Source organism: Microtus oregoni, unplaced genomic scaffold (genome assembly GCF_018167655.1).
Source record: "Microtus oregoni isolate MIOR12 unplaced genomic scaffold, Mior012 000006F_ref0000085, whole genome shotgun sequence".
Lineage (NCBI taxonomy): Eukaryota > Metazoa > Chordata > Mammalia > Rodentia > Cricetidae > Microtus > Microtus oregoni.
This window is the reverse complement of record NW_024543065.1, coordinates 2,435,491-2,448,571: the sequence shown is the minus strand read 5'-3', so window position 1 is coordinate 2,448,571 and position 13,081 is coordinate 2,435,491. Positions and strand designations below refer to the sequence as shown.

The 13,081-nt window shown below is 40.2% G+C and overlaps 1 protein-coding gene across 1 annotated transcript in view; it reads right to left on the bottom strand.

The window, feature by feature from the left end:
- Map3k5 (mitogen-activated protein kinase kinase kinase 5) overlaps positions 1-13,081 on the bottom strand; it is a 206,277-nt gene that overhangs the window by 91,963 nt on the left and 101,233 nt on the right. Inside the window, exon 8 of the mRNA XM_041653466.1 lies at positions 3,920-4,032. Within this exon, the coding sequence (XP_041509400.1) occupies positions 3,920-4,032 (113 nt within the window). The remainder of the gene's footprint in view (positions 1-3,919; positions 4,033-13,081) is intronic.

The following is a 13,081-nucleotide window of genomic DNA, read 5'->3' as shown; positions in this document are numbered from 1 at the left end:
AGGGACAAGGGAGTCCTTCGTGGTTGGTAATGAGTTTTGCTTCTGTTTTAATTTTTTTCAATCTTTATTGACACATGGATTTTTATATTCAGTAATGCATTTATTTCATATTTTTTCTTTTATTTTGTTTTGAGGTTTTGTTTGATCTGGTTCAGTTTTGGTTTTGCTTTTAGGTGAAGTGGACAGAGTTCTCTTGACTGGCCTTGGTCTTCTGATCCTCCTGCCTTCATTCCTGGGTGCTGGAATTACAGGTATGGCCGCCAGGAACTGGTTACATGTTGCTGGGAATTGAACCCAGGGTTTCCTACATGCCAGGCAAGCACGCTACCAACATGAGCTATATTTGTGGCCCTGTTCTGTATTTTTTAATGCTCAGAGAAAATGAGATTAAGATATTAATTCATCTCAATTTCCAAATACAGGGTTCTTTGTCTTACACTACCATTACTGATATGGAAGCAAAACAGTAATTTTGACTCTCTATAAAATGTATCATATTTAAAAAGTTCCACAGACTGTGTAAGAAATTATTTTTATTTAATATTAGAATATTAATTTTTAAAGCTTATGAAGCTTAAAATAGAAGGTTTAAGATATGGCCTTATGTGTTAAATGCTAATTCTAAGTAGCTGAACCATCAATTACCCAAAAGTTAGGACCTATGAAGCAATTACTATAACCTTAAACAAACCCATAACTACAATCAAGAGTGTGTGATCGTTCGGACATGGCTTGAACATCTACCTCTAAGGTTCATGTACTAGAAGCCCGGGGCTTAGTATAGTGGTATAGGGAAATATTAGAACCTTTAAAACATAGAGCCTTAGGGAAGTGGTTAGCTCACTGGACTCACTGTCCTCACTGTCTTCAGAAGGGATCAAGGTCATTCTAGAGAGTGAGCTGTTACGTAAGTTAAAGCCAGTCTAGTCACTATTGAACCTACATCCCTGCACCATCATGTAACTGTTGCCTCTTGACATCCACCATAATGGGATACAGACCAGACCAGATCAATGGAGCGCCTTGATCTTGGACTTTCAACCTGCAAACTTGTGGTCTAGGTGAACTATGCATCTTCTGCTATTTTGCTATAACAACAGAAAATGGACTAAAGGAATCCTTGGCTTCAGACAGGATAGTTAAGAATTACTTCTTAATTCATTCTTATATCTGGGTGGTGGTGGTACATGCCTTTAATCCCAGCACTTAGGAGGCATGGGCAGACAGATCTCTGTGAGTTCAAGACCGGCCTGGTCTACAAGAGCTAGTTCCAAGGCAGCTAGGGCTGTTACTAAGAGAAACCCTTGTCTCAAAAAAAAAAAAAAAAAAGAAAGAAAAAAGAAAAAAAAAAGCCAAACATGCCATTAGCTTTATTTTCCCTGTATATTATGATATATTATTACTATAGTTTATTACTTTATTTGCCTAAACCATTTCTCTTAAAAATACACATAGTCTAATCTTACTATTAATATTAATTTTAGGTCAGCCCATTTTAGATTGGCATAATTTCTGACTGACTGAAATATAACATATAAAGTTAAGTATCATTTAATGAGGGTATGCAATTTATGTTTTACATGATAGTATTGTATTACCTTGAAACTTAGCTGTTATAGAAGCTAAAATTCACATCAAGTCAAATTGTAAGCCTTTGTATTTGATGAAATGTCCAGATTTCGATATTTTAATTTTTTGTTGTGCATGTCCCTGTACGTGAGGATAACGTATCTGGGGGTATTTGTGTATACACAGGCATATGGATGCCAGTAGTCAACCTCTGGTGTTCCTCAAGTGCCATTTGTCTTCGTATTTGTTTATTTTTGAGATGGGGTCTCTTGCTGGCCTAGAGCTTACCAAGAAGGGTAGGCTGTCTGGACAGAGAGCCCCGGGCTCAGGCCTGTCTGTCTCCAACAAAGAGGGCTACAGGTGGCCCATTACAGCAAGTTTTCTCATATGGGCTGGGAGAGGAGGGCAGTCAAAATCAAGCTTTCCTGATTGCACAGCATATACTTTACCCAATGAGTTATCTTCCCAGCCCAATGTTCAAAAGCTTAAAGCCATCCTCATGTTTAAGTGCTTGTTCAAACTATGTTATGAGCTCTTCTTGGCAGAAAACACAGTGTTTACTCTGTGACGTTATGTTCCAGCTCTCCCAACCTCAGTGAGCTGGCTGTTCTCACGTATACACCACGTAAAAATGAGAGCAAGAATAAGTGCATTTCCTAACCACTGTCACTGTTCGACTTACAGATGCAAATCAGGGTCAAATCCCATGAAGACTGGAAGGACCCCATCCAAAGAGCACAGCCACAAGATGCTGAGACCACTGATGGAGAGCGAGTTTGGGCTATGATAAGTTTTTAAATTAAGATGCAATATTTTGGAGTCACTTCTAAAAGGCAAAAGTTGATGTCCATTTTCTCTGATTTTAGTTATCAGTCAAAAATTTATTTCACTTGATTTTAGACAAAAGGTGGAGTGACCCAACTCTGTGCTTTAATGCAAGTGCAACCCAGTTATAATAAAATCAGTGGTAGATTTTATCATTCCTTGAGCCTGGGACTCTATATTTACCTTTAAACGTATCTTAGAACAGTTCATGATGGAGATCTTGAAAGTCCTTCTTAGGAGATGCTTTCAAAAACCAGGGACTTTATATTTCCTTAGAGATACTTAAACTATTTTCAAGTTTAAAATATTAAGAAAATTTTCTTTTATAGTGAATAATTCAACTAACATAAATGTTTTTTTTTTCTCTAGTGAAAAGTAAGGCACAAGACTTCTGTGGCTGTGGTAATGATTCCTCCAAGAGTTGGGAAGGTCTCTAAGGAGGGGCTTAACTATTCACCAGAACAACATCTGGTTACCACAGAAGACATTCCAGGGTCTAGAAACTTACAACAACAACAACAATAATAATAATACCCCAGAACTAAATCGAAACCACCACTCAAAACTGGTTCACAAAAAAATGTGAATCCTAATTTATTTAAATTCCAAAAGAAGACCAGTAGATGAAACGATGCTACAGCTCCCGGAGCGAAGGGCACATTCTATCAAGGGCGACAATTCAGAAATCGTCTCTGAGAGGACCAGTTATCATCAAGAGTGCCAACTACTTTACTGTTATTTTAGGGACTTTGCGGGCTTCGCTCCCACCACCAGGAAATCACAGGGGCATCTGTGTTTAGAGCAGAAAAACGAAAACAAGCAAACTAGAAGTCAGCCAGCTAGCCAGCCTGCTTTCCTGCCTTTCTTGCTCTTTGTCTCTCTCCCTCCCTCCCTCCCTCCTCTCCCTCTCTCCATCCCTCCCTCCATCCTCTCCTTCCATTTTGGTTTTGCTGTTGTCATGAGACTCATGTAGCCCAGGCTATCCTTGAGGTCATCATGTAGCCCAGGCTATCCTTGAGGTCATCATGTAGCCCAGGCTATCCTTGAGGTCATCATGTAGCCCAGGCTATCCTTGAGGTCATCATGTAGCTGGTGATGCTCGTAAGCCATGGTCCTCTTACCCTCTGCTGCCCACATGCTGGGCTGACAGCTGTGCATCCCCATCCCCAACAGTCTCTCTCTCCTTTTTTTTTCTTTTGGAAGCACCTGGACACATGATCTTAAACACGCCTGATATCCCACAAAACTAACAGGCCCAGGGACCTGGGGAGTGAGGGAAGAACCTGTATCATCAGTATGAGTTTGAGTTGTAACCACAGCAACCAGGAAAAAAGATACAGTAAGACTAGGAATTATATCCCAATACAAATTCCATACACTAGTATAAATTCTGATCCAGGGGATCCATTAGCACCCCTACCCCGAAATTTAGATTAGATATAATAAAAAGCACAAGGGTCTTCTCCTTTACATGACTTTAGGTCCAGTTTCTTGATTCCCTCTAAAAATATCAAGCTGCAATTACCAACTTTCCGAAGCTCAAAGGAGGATTCGAACTGGTGCCCCGCCGCCAGCAAGAGGACTGCATAATTAATTCCTGACTGTAGTGTTGGCTCAGACTCAAATGCCTTTTTGAACCTAGGGTGGGGGGAAAAAAGACGAAATGTACAAGTTTACTTTCTCAATCACGAAACTCTGGGTGTGCAGTAACTTCTGTTTGCATAACTCCAGTGCCCAAGCAAAAAAATATTCCATTGGCTTCCGCCCCAGAATCTAGTGTGCTATTAGGATTTAATGTGTAAGGGACTGCACATCCTTGACTTCCCACGTCCTCTGATTCCGATACTTAAGTCATCCTCGACCTAGTGACCCCATCTTTTAAAACTTTCTTGTCTTCAACCATCTACCAGAAATGTATAAATACGTGTGACATAAATTCTTAAAATGAAACTTCTGAACATATTTTTTAATGCCTTAAGATACACAAGGCACCGAGGAGAATCAAGCTGAGTCCCAGGTAAGTAACAGAAACAACAAAATGCCAGCGACAGGAGGACATTGATGAAGTCCAAGGCTGTGCTGCTGTACGGTAATTTCAGCTGGAAGGGCACAAAACCATTCTCTGAATGTTCATGGGCCTGAATTTCAAGCCTGGAAAGCACACCCACACTCAAAAGGACCAGTGTTTGGTTATCTGCTGCAATTTTCAAGGTGACACATCCTCGGGGCCACTGAAGGGATCCCACACACGCAATATTAAGCAGGCAGTGATATCATTTCATTTGGACATGAAGGAGAAAAGCAAAAGTAGGCATTCTTGTCCCCAATAGAATCTGCTAGAGATGAACAAATAAGAAATGGAATCAAAAAGAAAATCAGAATGAAGAAAACATAGACGGGATTCCCAATAAATGACCATTTGAAGATACATCTTTTAAAAAGATTACATAAGGAAAAGTACATTATAACAGTTATTCTATTTAAATCATAGCTAAAAGACAGGAATACCAAAGCTGTGGTGGTAGGCAGAGTAGTATATTTATACTCTTGGCTTTCACTTGTACTTGATATTTCTCATAATTTAAAATAAGTTAAACATTAAACAAAAACGCATCTTTTGAAATGTTGAAGATTCTGTGTCTTCCTCAAGGGGCTTACTTTTAAGGAGAACAAATGTCTAAATTCAAACAAAAACCCCCAAATAATTATTAATCTTCATCATTTGACTCTGTTTGAGAAATATTTGCAGACTATAAAAGGAAATTCCAACTATTCAAAATATTTGTATCCTTTTAGAAATACAGATATTTACATTCTAAATGGAAAACGAGGGTCACATCAAGGGAAGTCACAACATACAAGTTCTCATTTATGTCTTAAAGACCCTTGTTAACAGACAAGTGGACACTTAATTTTAAAAAAAAACTGTAGGAGAAGAGAGAAATCAAATTTTATTTTCTTCAAGTAATATCAAACCCACACAATATTGCTCAACAAAGAAACAAAGAGCATAGAATATCCTACCCATGATTGATGGGGGAGAGTCTTCTGTTTTGTGTTAATTTCATTGGTTAAATAAAGAGACTGCCCTGGCCCTTTGATAGGACAGAAAATTAGGTAGGCGGAGTAGACAGAACAGAATGCTGGGAGAAAGAAGCCGAGTCAGAGAGTCGCCCTGATTCTCTCACTCCAGACAGACGCAGGTTAAGATCTTTCCTGGTAAGCCAGCTCCATGGTGCTACACAAAATATTAGAAATGGGTTAGATCAATATGTAAGAGCTAGCCAATAAGAGGCTGAAACTAATGGGCCAGGCAGTGTTCAAAAGAATACAGTTTCCGTGTAATTATTTCGGGTATAAAGCTAGCCGTGCAGGCGGCCGGGTGCCAGGAACATAGCCCGCCGCTCCTATTACAACACATGATGGAATGGAATCCTCTGAAACAATGAAACCAAACAAGCCCTTCTTCCCTGAAGTTCTTTTTTTAGGTATTCATTCAAAACAACAAGAAAAGTAACCAATACAAGGAAGGAAAGGGATCTATGTATCTATCTATCTACTATCTTTCTATCTACCACACTTTTATATATTTCAGAGACTGCTGAAAGCAACCATAAAAATCACCAAACTGAAATTCTAGAAAAAAAAGATCCCAAAGACAAATAGTGTATGTTTGCTCTTATATGTGAATGTTAGCATTTAAGCATGTTATCTATATTATCACAGAGCTTAGATAAGGGATTAGTGGAGAGAATACAATCTCCCAAGGAAGGGGAAATAGAATATACAGTTATAGGGAGACAACTGGGGATACTGGAGTGAGAACCTTAAATAAGGAGCAGGTGGAAGAGACAGGTAAGGGTAGGAATATGGGGAGGAGCAACTAACAATAAGGGGCATTTGGGGCATCGTATGGAAACCCACTACTGGAGAAGTTTCTTAAAATATATACATACATAAAATAAATTGAAATAGACGAACCATTTAAATTAAGGGAAGACATCTTTTGCAAAGTAAAACCTCCATTGCCAATAATGGGTTGCATCTAATTGAGCTGTTGGCCAAAGAAGCCCCATGGTAACACATAATCATCTCAGGCTACTGTCAAGGTTACTGGTCACTCTCCACACACTAATGGTAAGGCCCTATTGCTGAAGACTCATTACATATCTCATTGAACACAGAGAAGTCAGGCTGGTGCCTGTATAGAGCTTTCACCCCTGCTGACGAGTGTTCATGGTACTGGAAGGTACTCTGCATGCTGCTGGAAGAGGAGGGTAGTCACCACCCCAGCTACAGACTCTGCCATCAACAACAGTGGCCTGATGCATGAAACGTTGGAGCAATAGTAGCACCAACGTTGTGGGAGTAACCAACCACTTTCTGACTGGATTTAAGAATTCTTCATGAGATAGAACCCATACCTGATACTGCTCTGAGATTAGACAGGTTATAGGTCTAGAGGAAAACCAAATACTATCGCCCTACTAAGGAAAAATAGCAATAAAATGACTCCTAATGCAATTCTGTTAGAGAACAGTGCCTCGCTCAGCCATCATCAGAGAAGCCTGATCTTGCAGTAGATGGGAGACAGCACAGAGAGCCACAACTGAGCAATGTGAAGAGGCTGAGATATTCTAGAACACCCAGTCCTAAATGGGATGTCTTCATCAAGCCCCTCCATTGAGGGATCGGGGAGCTATGGAGAAGAGGAGGAAGGAAGACTCCAGGGAAACAGTGCCTTCCAAACACAACAGGATCGATGCACATATGAATTCACCGTGACTTGGCAGCAAGCCTGCACAGATTCAGACCAGATGGGGCGCCATCACAGGGCTTAGAAGAAGTGGACACGGGCTTGCACCACTAACCAAGCTCTCTCCAACTGAGAAGAAAAAATCAGTTTTCTCCAATGGAGTCTCACTGAGTACATTAACCATACTTAAGGGTAGGTCCCATGTCCAGCATAGATGACCATTATAAAACAAACTCAATGGCATTATTGTAGACTTTCTGTCTCATGGTACTTTGTGTACTGGCTAGTTTTAGGTCAACTGGACACAAGCTAGAGTCATCAGAGAGGATGCCTTCATAAGATCCCATTGTAAGACATTTTCTTAATTATTGACGAATGTGGAAAGGCTCAGCCCATTGTGGGAGGTGCCATCCCTAGGCTGGTGGTTCTGGGTTCTATAAGAAAACAGGCCGACCAAGCCATGAAGAGCAAGCCAGTAAGCAGCAACCCTCTCCAGGTTCCTGCCCTTACTGCTTTTGATGATGAATTGTTATATGGAATTTGGAGGGAGATACCCTTTCCTCCCCAAGTCACTTTTGGTCATGGTGTTTCATCACAGCAAAAGCAGACCTAAGATATTTTGTTTGGACAGTGTTTGTCTTACCAGCTTTTTGCCTGTATGTTATGGTTTCTAATTTTGTTTTTTGGGGGAAGTGTGCGTGTTTTTCTTCTATTTATTATTATTATTATTACTGTTTTTATTTGCTTGTTTTCTAAAAGGAGATAAAAATAGAAAGACAGTGGAATTGGGTGGGTAGAGAGGCCAGGGGAATCTGGAGGAGTTGGGGGAAGAGAAACTGTGATCAGAATATATTGTATGAAAAAAAACCCTTTCTTTTTCCAATTAAAAAATGATGTCATTAAAAAAGGTGAAAGTTGAACACCTCTAAAGGAAAATAAACCATAATTCTGGAGAAGGAAATGGTCTAAAAAGGGAGATCTGGGCTCGTCCTGCTGTAAGCAGAGACACTCTTGTCGATTTGAAGGTCTATTCGGGAGAAATAAAACTAGTGGGCTGCCTGGTAATTGCATAGTTGGATTGTGAAGGAGCCTCAGATGATACGGCTGAAGTCTTCCCTAGGATGTGCACTGAAGGATGGGTTGGGTTTTGCAGGACTCTGGGACTGGGCATGCTGGGATGACAGAGTGAAAACTGATGCAAATGCTCAGGTGCCACTGAGTTAAAGTCTCATTAGACAAAGGAGCCTGGCATACATACACGAAAGGTATCACTCCATAAAGATATTACTAGAGTTGGGGAGATGTCTCAGCAAGCATGAGAACCTGAGTTTGGACTCCCGGCACCCACAGAAAAATCTGGGTGGGGCAGCAGTATAACCCCAGTACTAGGGAGTGGGAACAGTGAGATGTGTGGGCCTTGTTAGCCAGGCAGGTTAGGAGATCAAAGGGCTCCATGTGCATTGAGAGACTCTGCCTAAAAAACAAGCTGGAAAAGAATTGAGGAAAATACCCTAGGGTGACCTCGAGCCTTCACACACGGACATAAGCATCTGAAGGTACACACACAAACACACGAACATGCACACACCCCACACACAGACACACACTGAACAAACAAGAAATTTACTAAGGTTTGGAACAGAAGAATAAAGCTAAATCTCAAACCCCAAAATGTGGACAAGAAATATCCCGTGTAGACAGACTTTCCAGGCTCTCTGTCAAAAGTCAAAATGTCACAGCCAAGATAAGGACAAAACGGACAGGTTAGGTAACCCAAGCTGAACTCAGACACAATTCAACTCAGTCGCAATGGCTGACATCAGCAGCTTCTTGTCCTCCATGCTCTGTCTGAGAACACAGTGTGACTTGTGGTCCTAATTTAATTCTGGAGTGCAGGGTGCCTGGTGCAAGATGAAGCATTGTGAATCATGGGAAGTCAGAGCAGGTGAACCACTCACAAAGAGTCCACACGGGCCAAGAAGGCTGATGGCCTTGCTAGCGAGTGCGGTCTTTAAGATGTGGACTGTAAAACGATGACACACAAGGCGAAGAGAACAGGAAAATATGAACAAAGCTAAGAAAAAGAGCAACAAGGAGTTGGAGTCTACAAATATCAAACAATCTGGATCACACATACTCCACGTGTGATAATAAAAATGCGCTTAAAAACACACTGAATGCAACAGAAGAGAGCTTTGGTGAAATAAATAAATAACAAACACAAAACAGTAAATGAAGTATTTAAAATGAAGTGGAAAAAGAAATAAGAACGGAAAAAGGAAAAGGGAAAAGAAGAAGGCACGGGAGACATATGGGACCTAGTTAAAAAGCCCAACATATATATCCTTATATGCCCAGGAGAGAGTGGACATGTAACACAGGGGATAGCTCAAGATGGGGATAAAAATATTCAAAAGCTGCTGAAAACATCAGCCCACAGACTCAGGAAGTTTAGAAAAATTCAAGAAAGATAAAATAAAACAGTCCAAATCCTGACACCAAAAACCCACAGAGGAAAAAATACTGTTGAGTCAAAGGCCTTGCTCTGCTGCCAAACTGTGGGCACAAGGGACTTTCCTGCTTCGGTGTCTCTACCGGTAGGCATCACCCCATCTGGTTCATGAGAGAAATCTTAAAACTGACCGGAGGGGAGCTACAGATAAAGCTCAGTGGATGAGCCTTTATCATATATGACTGGAGTCCCGAAACAAGGGAAAAAAGGGGAGGGAGGGGGAAGGGAATGAGGAAAGAATAGAAAGTTGGCCAGAGAAGACTAAAGGCACAAAACCCCCAAAGAGTCAGTAAAACTGAAATCTGATTTTGCAATCCAAATAGTAGAAGCTACAAGAATTGTTTCTCATGCAAACAATAGAAGCTAGCAGAAATGTAACTTCACAGTTAGGGTAATAAAGTAGGACCTTCGAGAAGAGCCAAAACTGGAACTCATTGCCAGTTGATCCACACCACAAAAACCACCAAAGTGTTTTCAGACCAATAAGAGTGATTCTAGGTCCATCTGAGTCGCGGAAAGAACAAATATCAAAATGGGCGAATGCATGGCTATATAAAACTCAATTAACTATAGCCTCTATTAACTATTTAAATCAAGGTTCCTTACTAGGAAAACAGTGAAATATAATTTAAGATAGTATGTATAGTTCAAGAGTCCTTTCTTGTGATGGCTAGCCTTGGTTGTCAACTTTACTACATCTGGAATTAAATAAAACACAAGTTCTAGGCTTGCCTGTGATAAACTTCCTTCTTTTTTCTTTTTCTTTTTTTGGGGGTGGGGATTGTTTTTCTCTGTAGTCTTGGCTGTCCCATAGACAGGAGCTGGCTCTGTAGATCAGGCTAGCTTCTAGCTCAGAGATCAGCCAACCTGCCTCTGCCTCGTGAGTACTGGGATTAAAGGTGTGTGCTACTATATCTGGCCGGTGAAAATTTTTCTTTTTTTATTATTATTTTTATTGAGCTATACATTTTGTCCACTCCCCTTCCTTCCTCCGCTCTCCCCTTCTACCTTTTCCCATGACCCCCCACACTCCCAATTTACTCAGGAAATCTTGACTTATTCTCCTTCCTATGTAGATCCATGTAATGTCTCTCTTAAAGTCTTCTTTGTTGTTTAGGTTCAGTGGGGTTGTGGACTGTAGGCTGGTGTGAGGGATTTTCTTGATCTGAATACTTGAGACATGAAGACCCACCTAACCTGGGCCATATCTTCTCATAACAAACAACCCATATAAAAGGATGTGGAAGAAGGAAGCTTTTGCTTTTGCCTGCTTGCCCTCACTCCTGCTGGCAGGTTCATCTACTCTGTTTCTGAGGCATTCCTTCATTGTTTTTTCACCTCCTTCTTTGGGATTCTATCACAGACAAGATCAACAACTCCAGGAATCCTTTAGAACTCCAATAGCAGATTGGGTCGGTAAGACATTCAGTTTCGTGGGATGAACAACTACTGAATTCTTGATGTTTCCATTGTGAGACACTTTTAGAGTACCCAGACCACAGCCTGCACGCCACTCTCATAAAGTGTATATGTGTGTGTGTGTGTGTGAGTGTGTATACACACATATATATTCATATAATGAATACATAATATAGATATACATATATATGCACATATAAATCCATTCTATCAGTTCTTGTACTTTAGAGAGCTTGGATGGATGTAATAGTAACCATTAGGGAGCTACTAAAGGAATGTAATTAGACATATTACTAAGGAACTAATGAGCTATTAGACAAGACAAAGTAATGCTCAATTATTTCATTAAAAATCATGCAGGCATGAAAAAATGAACAAACAACATGAAACAATGAACAGCAAGAGAAAAAATACAAGCCCACTCTTCAGTTTCCACATTAAATGTCCATGACTTAAAATACAAAGATTTCACAAACAGAATTGAACAAGGAGAGCAAAGAAAGAAAAAGATACAAATATATATAATATACAAATACACACACACACACACACACACATATATATTAAAGAGTTGCTTTAAGTATAAGGACACAGGAAGTTACAATGATGTATACAGATATGATTTTATATTAATATCTAAAATAAGCCAACTTCATACAAGAATCATTATAAGAGACAAAGACAGAAAGCAAGGCAGAGTACTTCATAGTGATAAGACTATAGTACAAAAATGTAATAGTCCTACATGCATCTATTACCATTACTTCAATGCATACAGAACAAAAAATAATAGAACTTAAAAATTTGATGAGTCTACAATAGTAGCTGGAGATTATAAAACACTCCATGATGATCAAACACATAGAATATCAACAGATGTATAGGAGATCTGAACAGCACAGCATGCCATTTTAATCTGTGTTATCTGAGATGCTGCTCCCCATTCCTGCAGGCTTCCTTCTAGGGCAGAAAGGACCTCTAAACAGGTTTCAAAGAAAAGAAATAATGCTGTGTGTTCTCTCTCCTAACTGCACCAGTAGAAATCAATAAGAAAGATATATCTGGATACTGGACATTCCACTTCTGAAGATCACAGTAGAAATCACCATGACAACTGCATTTGAATGGAACTATATAATAAGCCCAATATACTGACTTTTCTGGGGGAGTAGAACAACTTATAACTTTCACAAAATGTGCTGGGAAGGGAAAAAGATTGGAAAAAAAAAATCAATGCTCCCAGCTTCCATCTAACAAAAAGGGCTATCTATTATCACTGAAGTAGAAGAAATGATTTTTAAAAATCAATGAAATACGAAGTAGATGTGCAACTTAAAACCCAGCAATACTGAAAGTCGATTCTTTGCAGATTTTAATAAAATGGGAAAAAGACCTAAGCAGAGAGTTCAACAGAAAATGAAAGGGTGGCAGAGAGGAGCAGGGGTGGGGAAGAAAAGAGGAAGGGAAGAGGGAAGAAGGCAAACAGGAAAAAAGGAAGAGCATGAGAAGAAAAAAATCCTGCTATTGTAAAGGAACAAAAGGAAAGAATTACAGGTATAACACATTAGAGTGTATGTGCGTGTGCGTGCGTGTGCGTGTGCACTCATATTAAAAAGACTCAAAACATACTCCTCAGTGGACAACACCACGTCACTGGGCATGACAGATGTGGCTACAATGAAAATATTTCTTGAAATCCAAATTTTAACATGGCACAAAAGAAAAGGAAGCCCTGGCTCATCCTGTATGCTTCAGAATCTGAACTAATGACGAGAGGGTCTACTCTATCCCCCGGCTAGAATGTGAACCTCAGGCCAGCAGAGACTTTGCCATTCCAGCTGCCAGCGAGTCCCCAGGCCCTGAATCATTGGGCCTCCTGAATCAATGCCGGTAACTACACTCAACATACAATGAAGGACCAGAGGTAACGAGTGATGAACACAGCAGGTCATACGACATACAGATCTGTTGGCATCAGCTACCGCTCTCGGTCCCCGTTT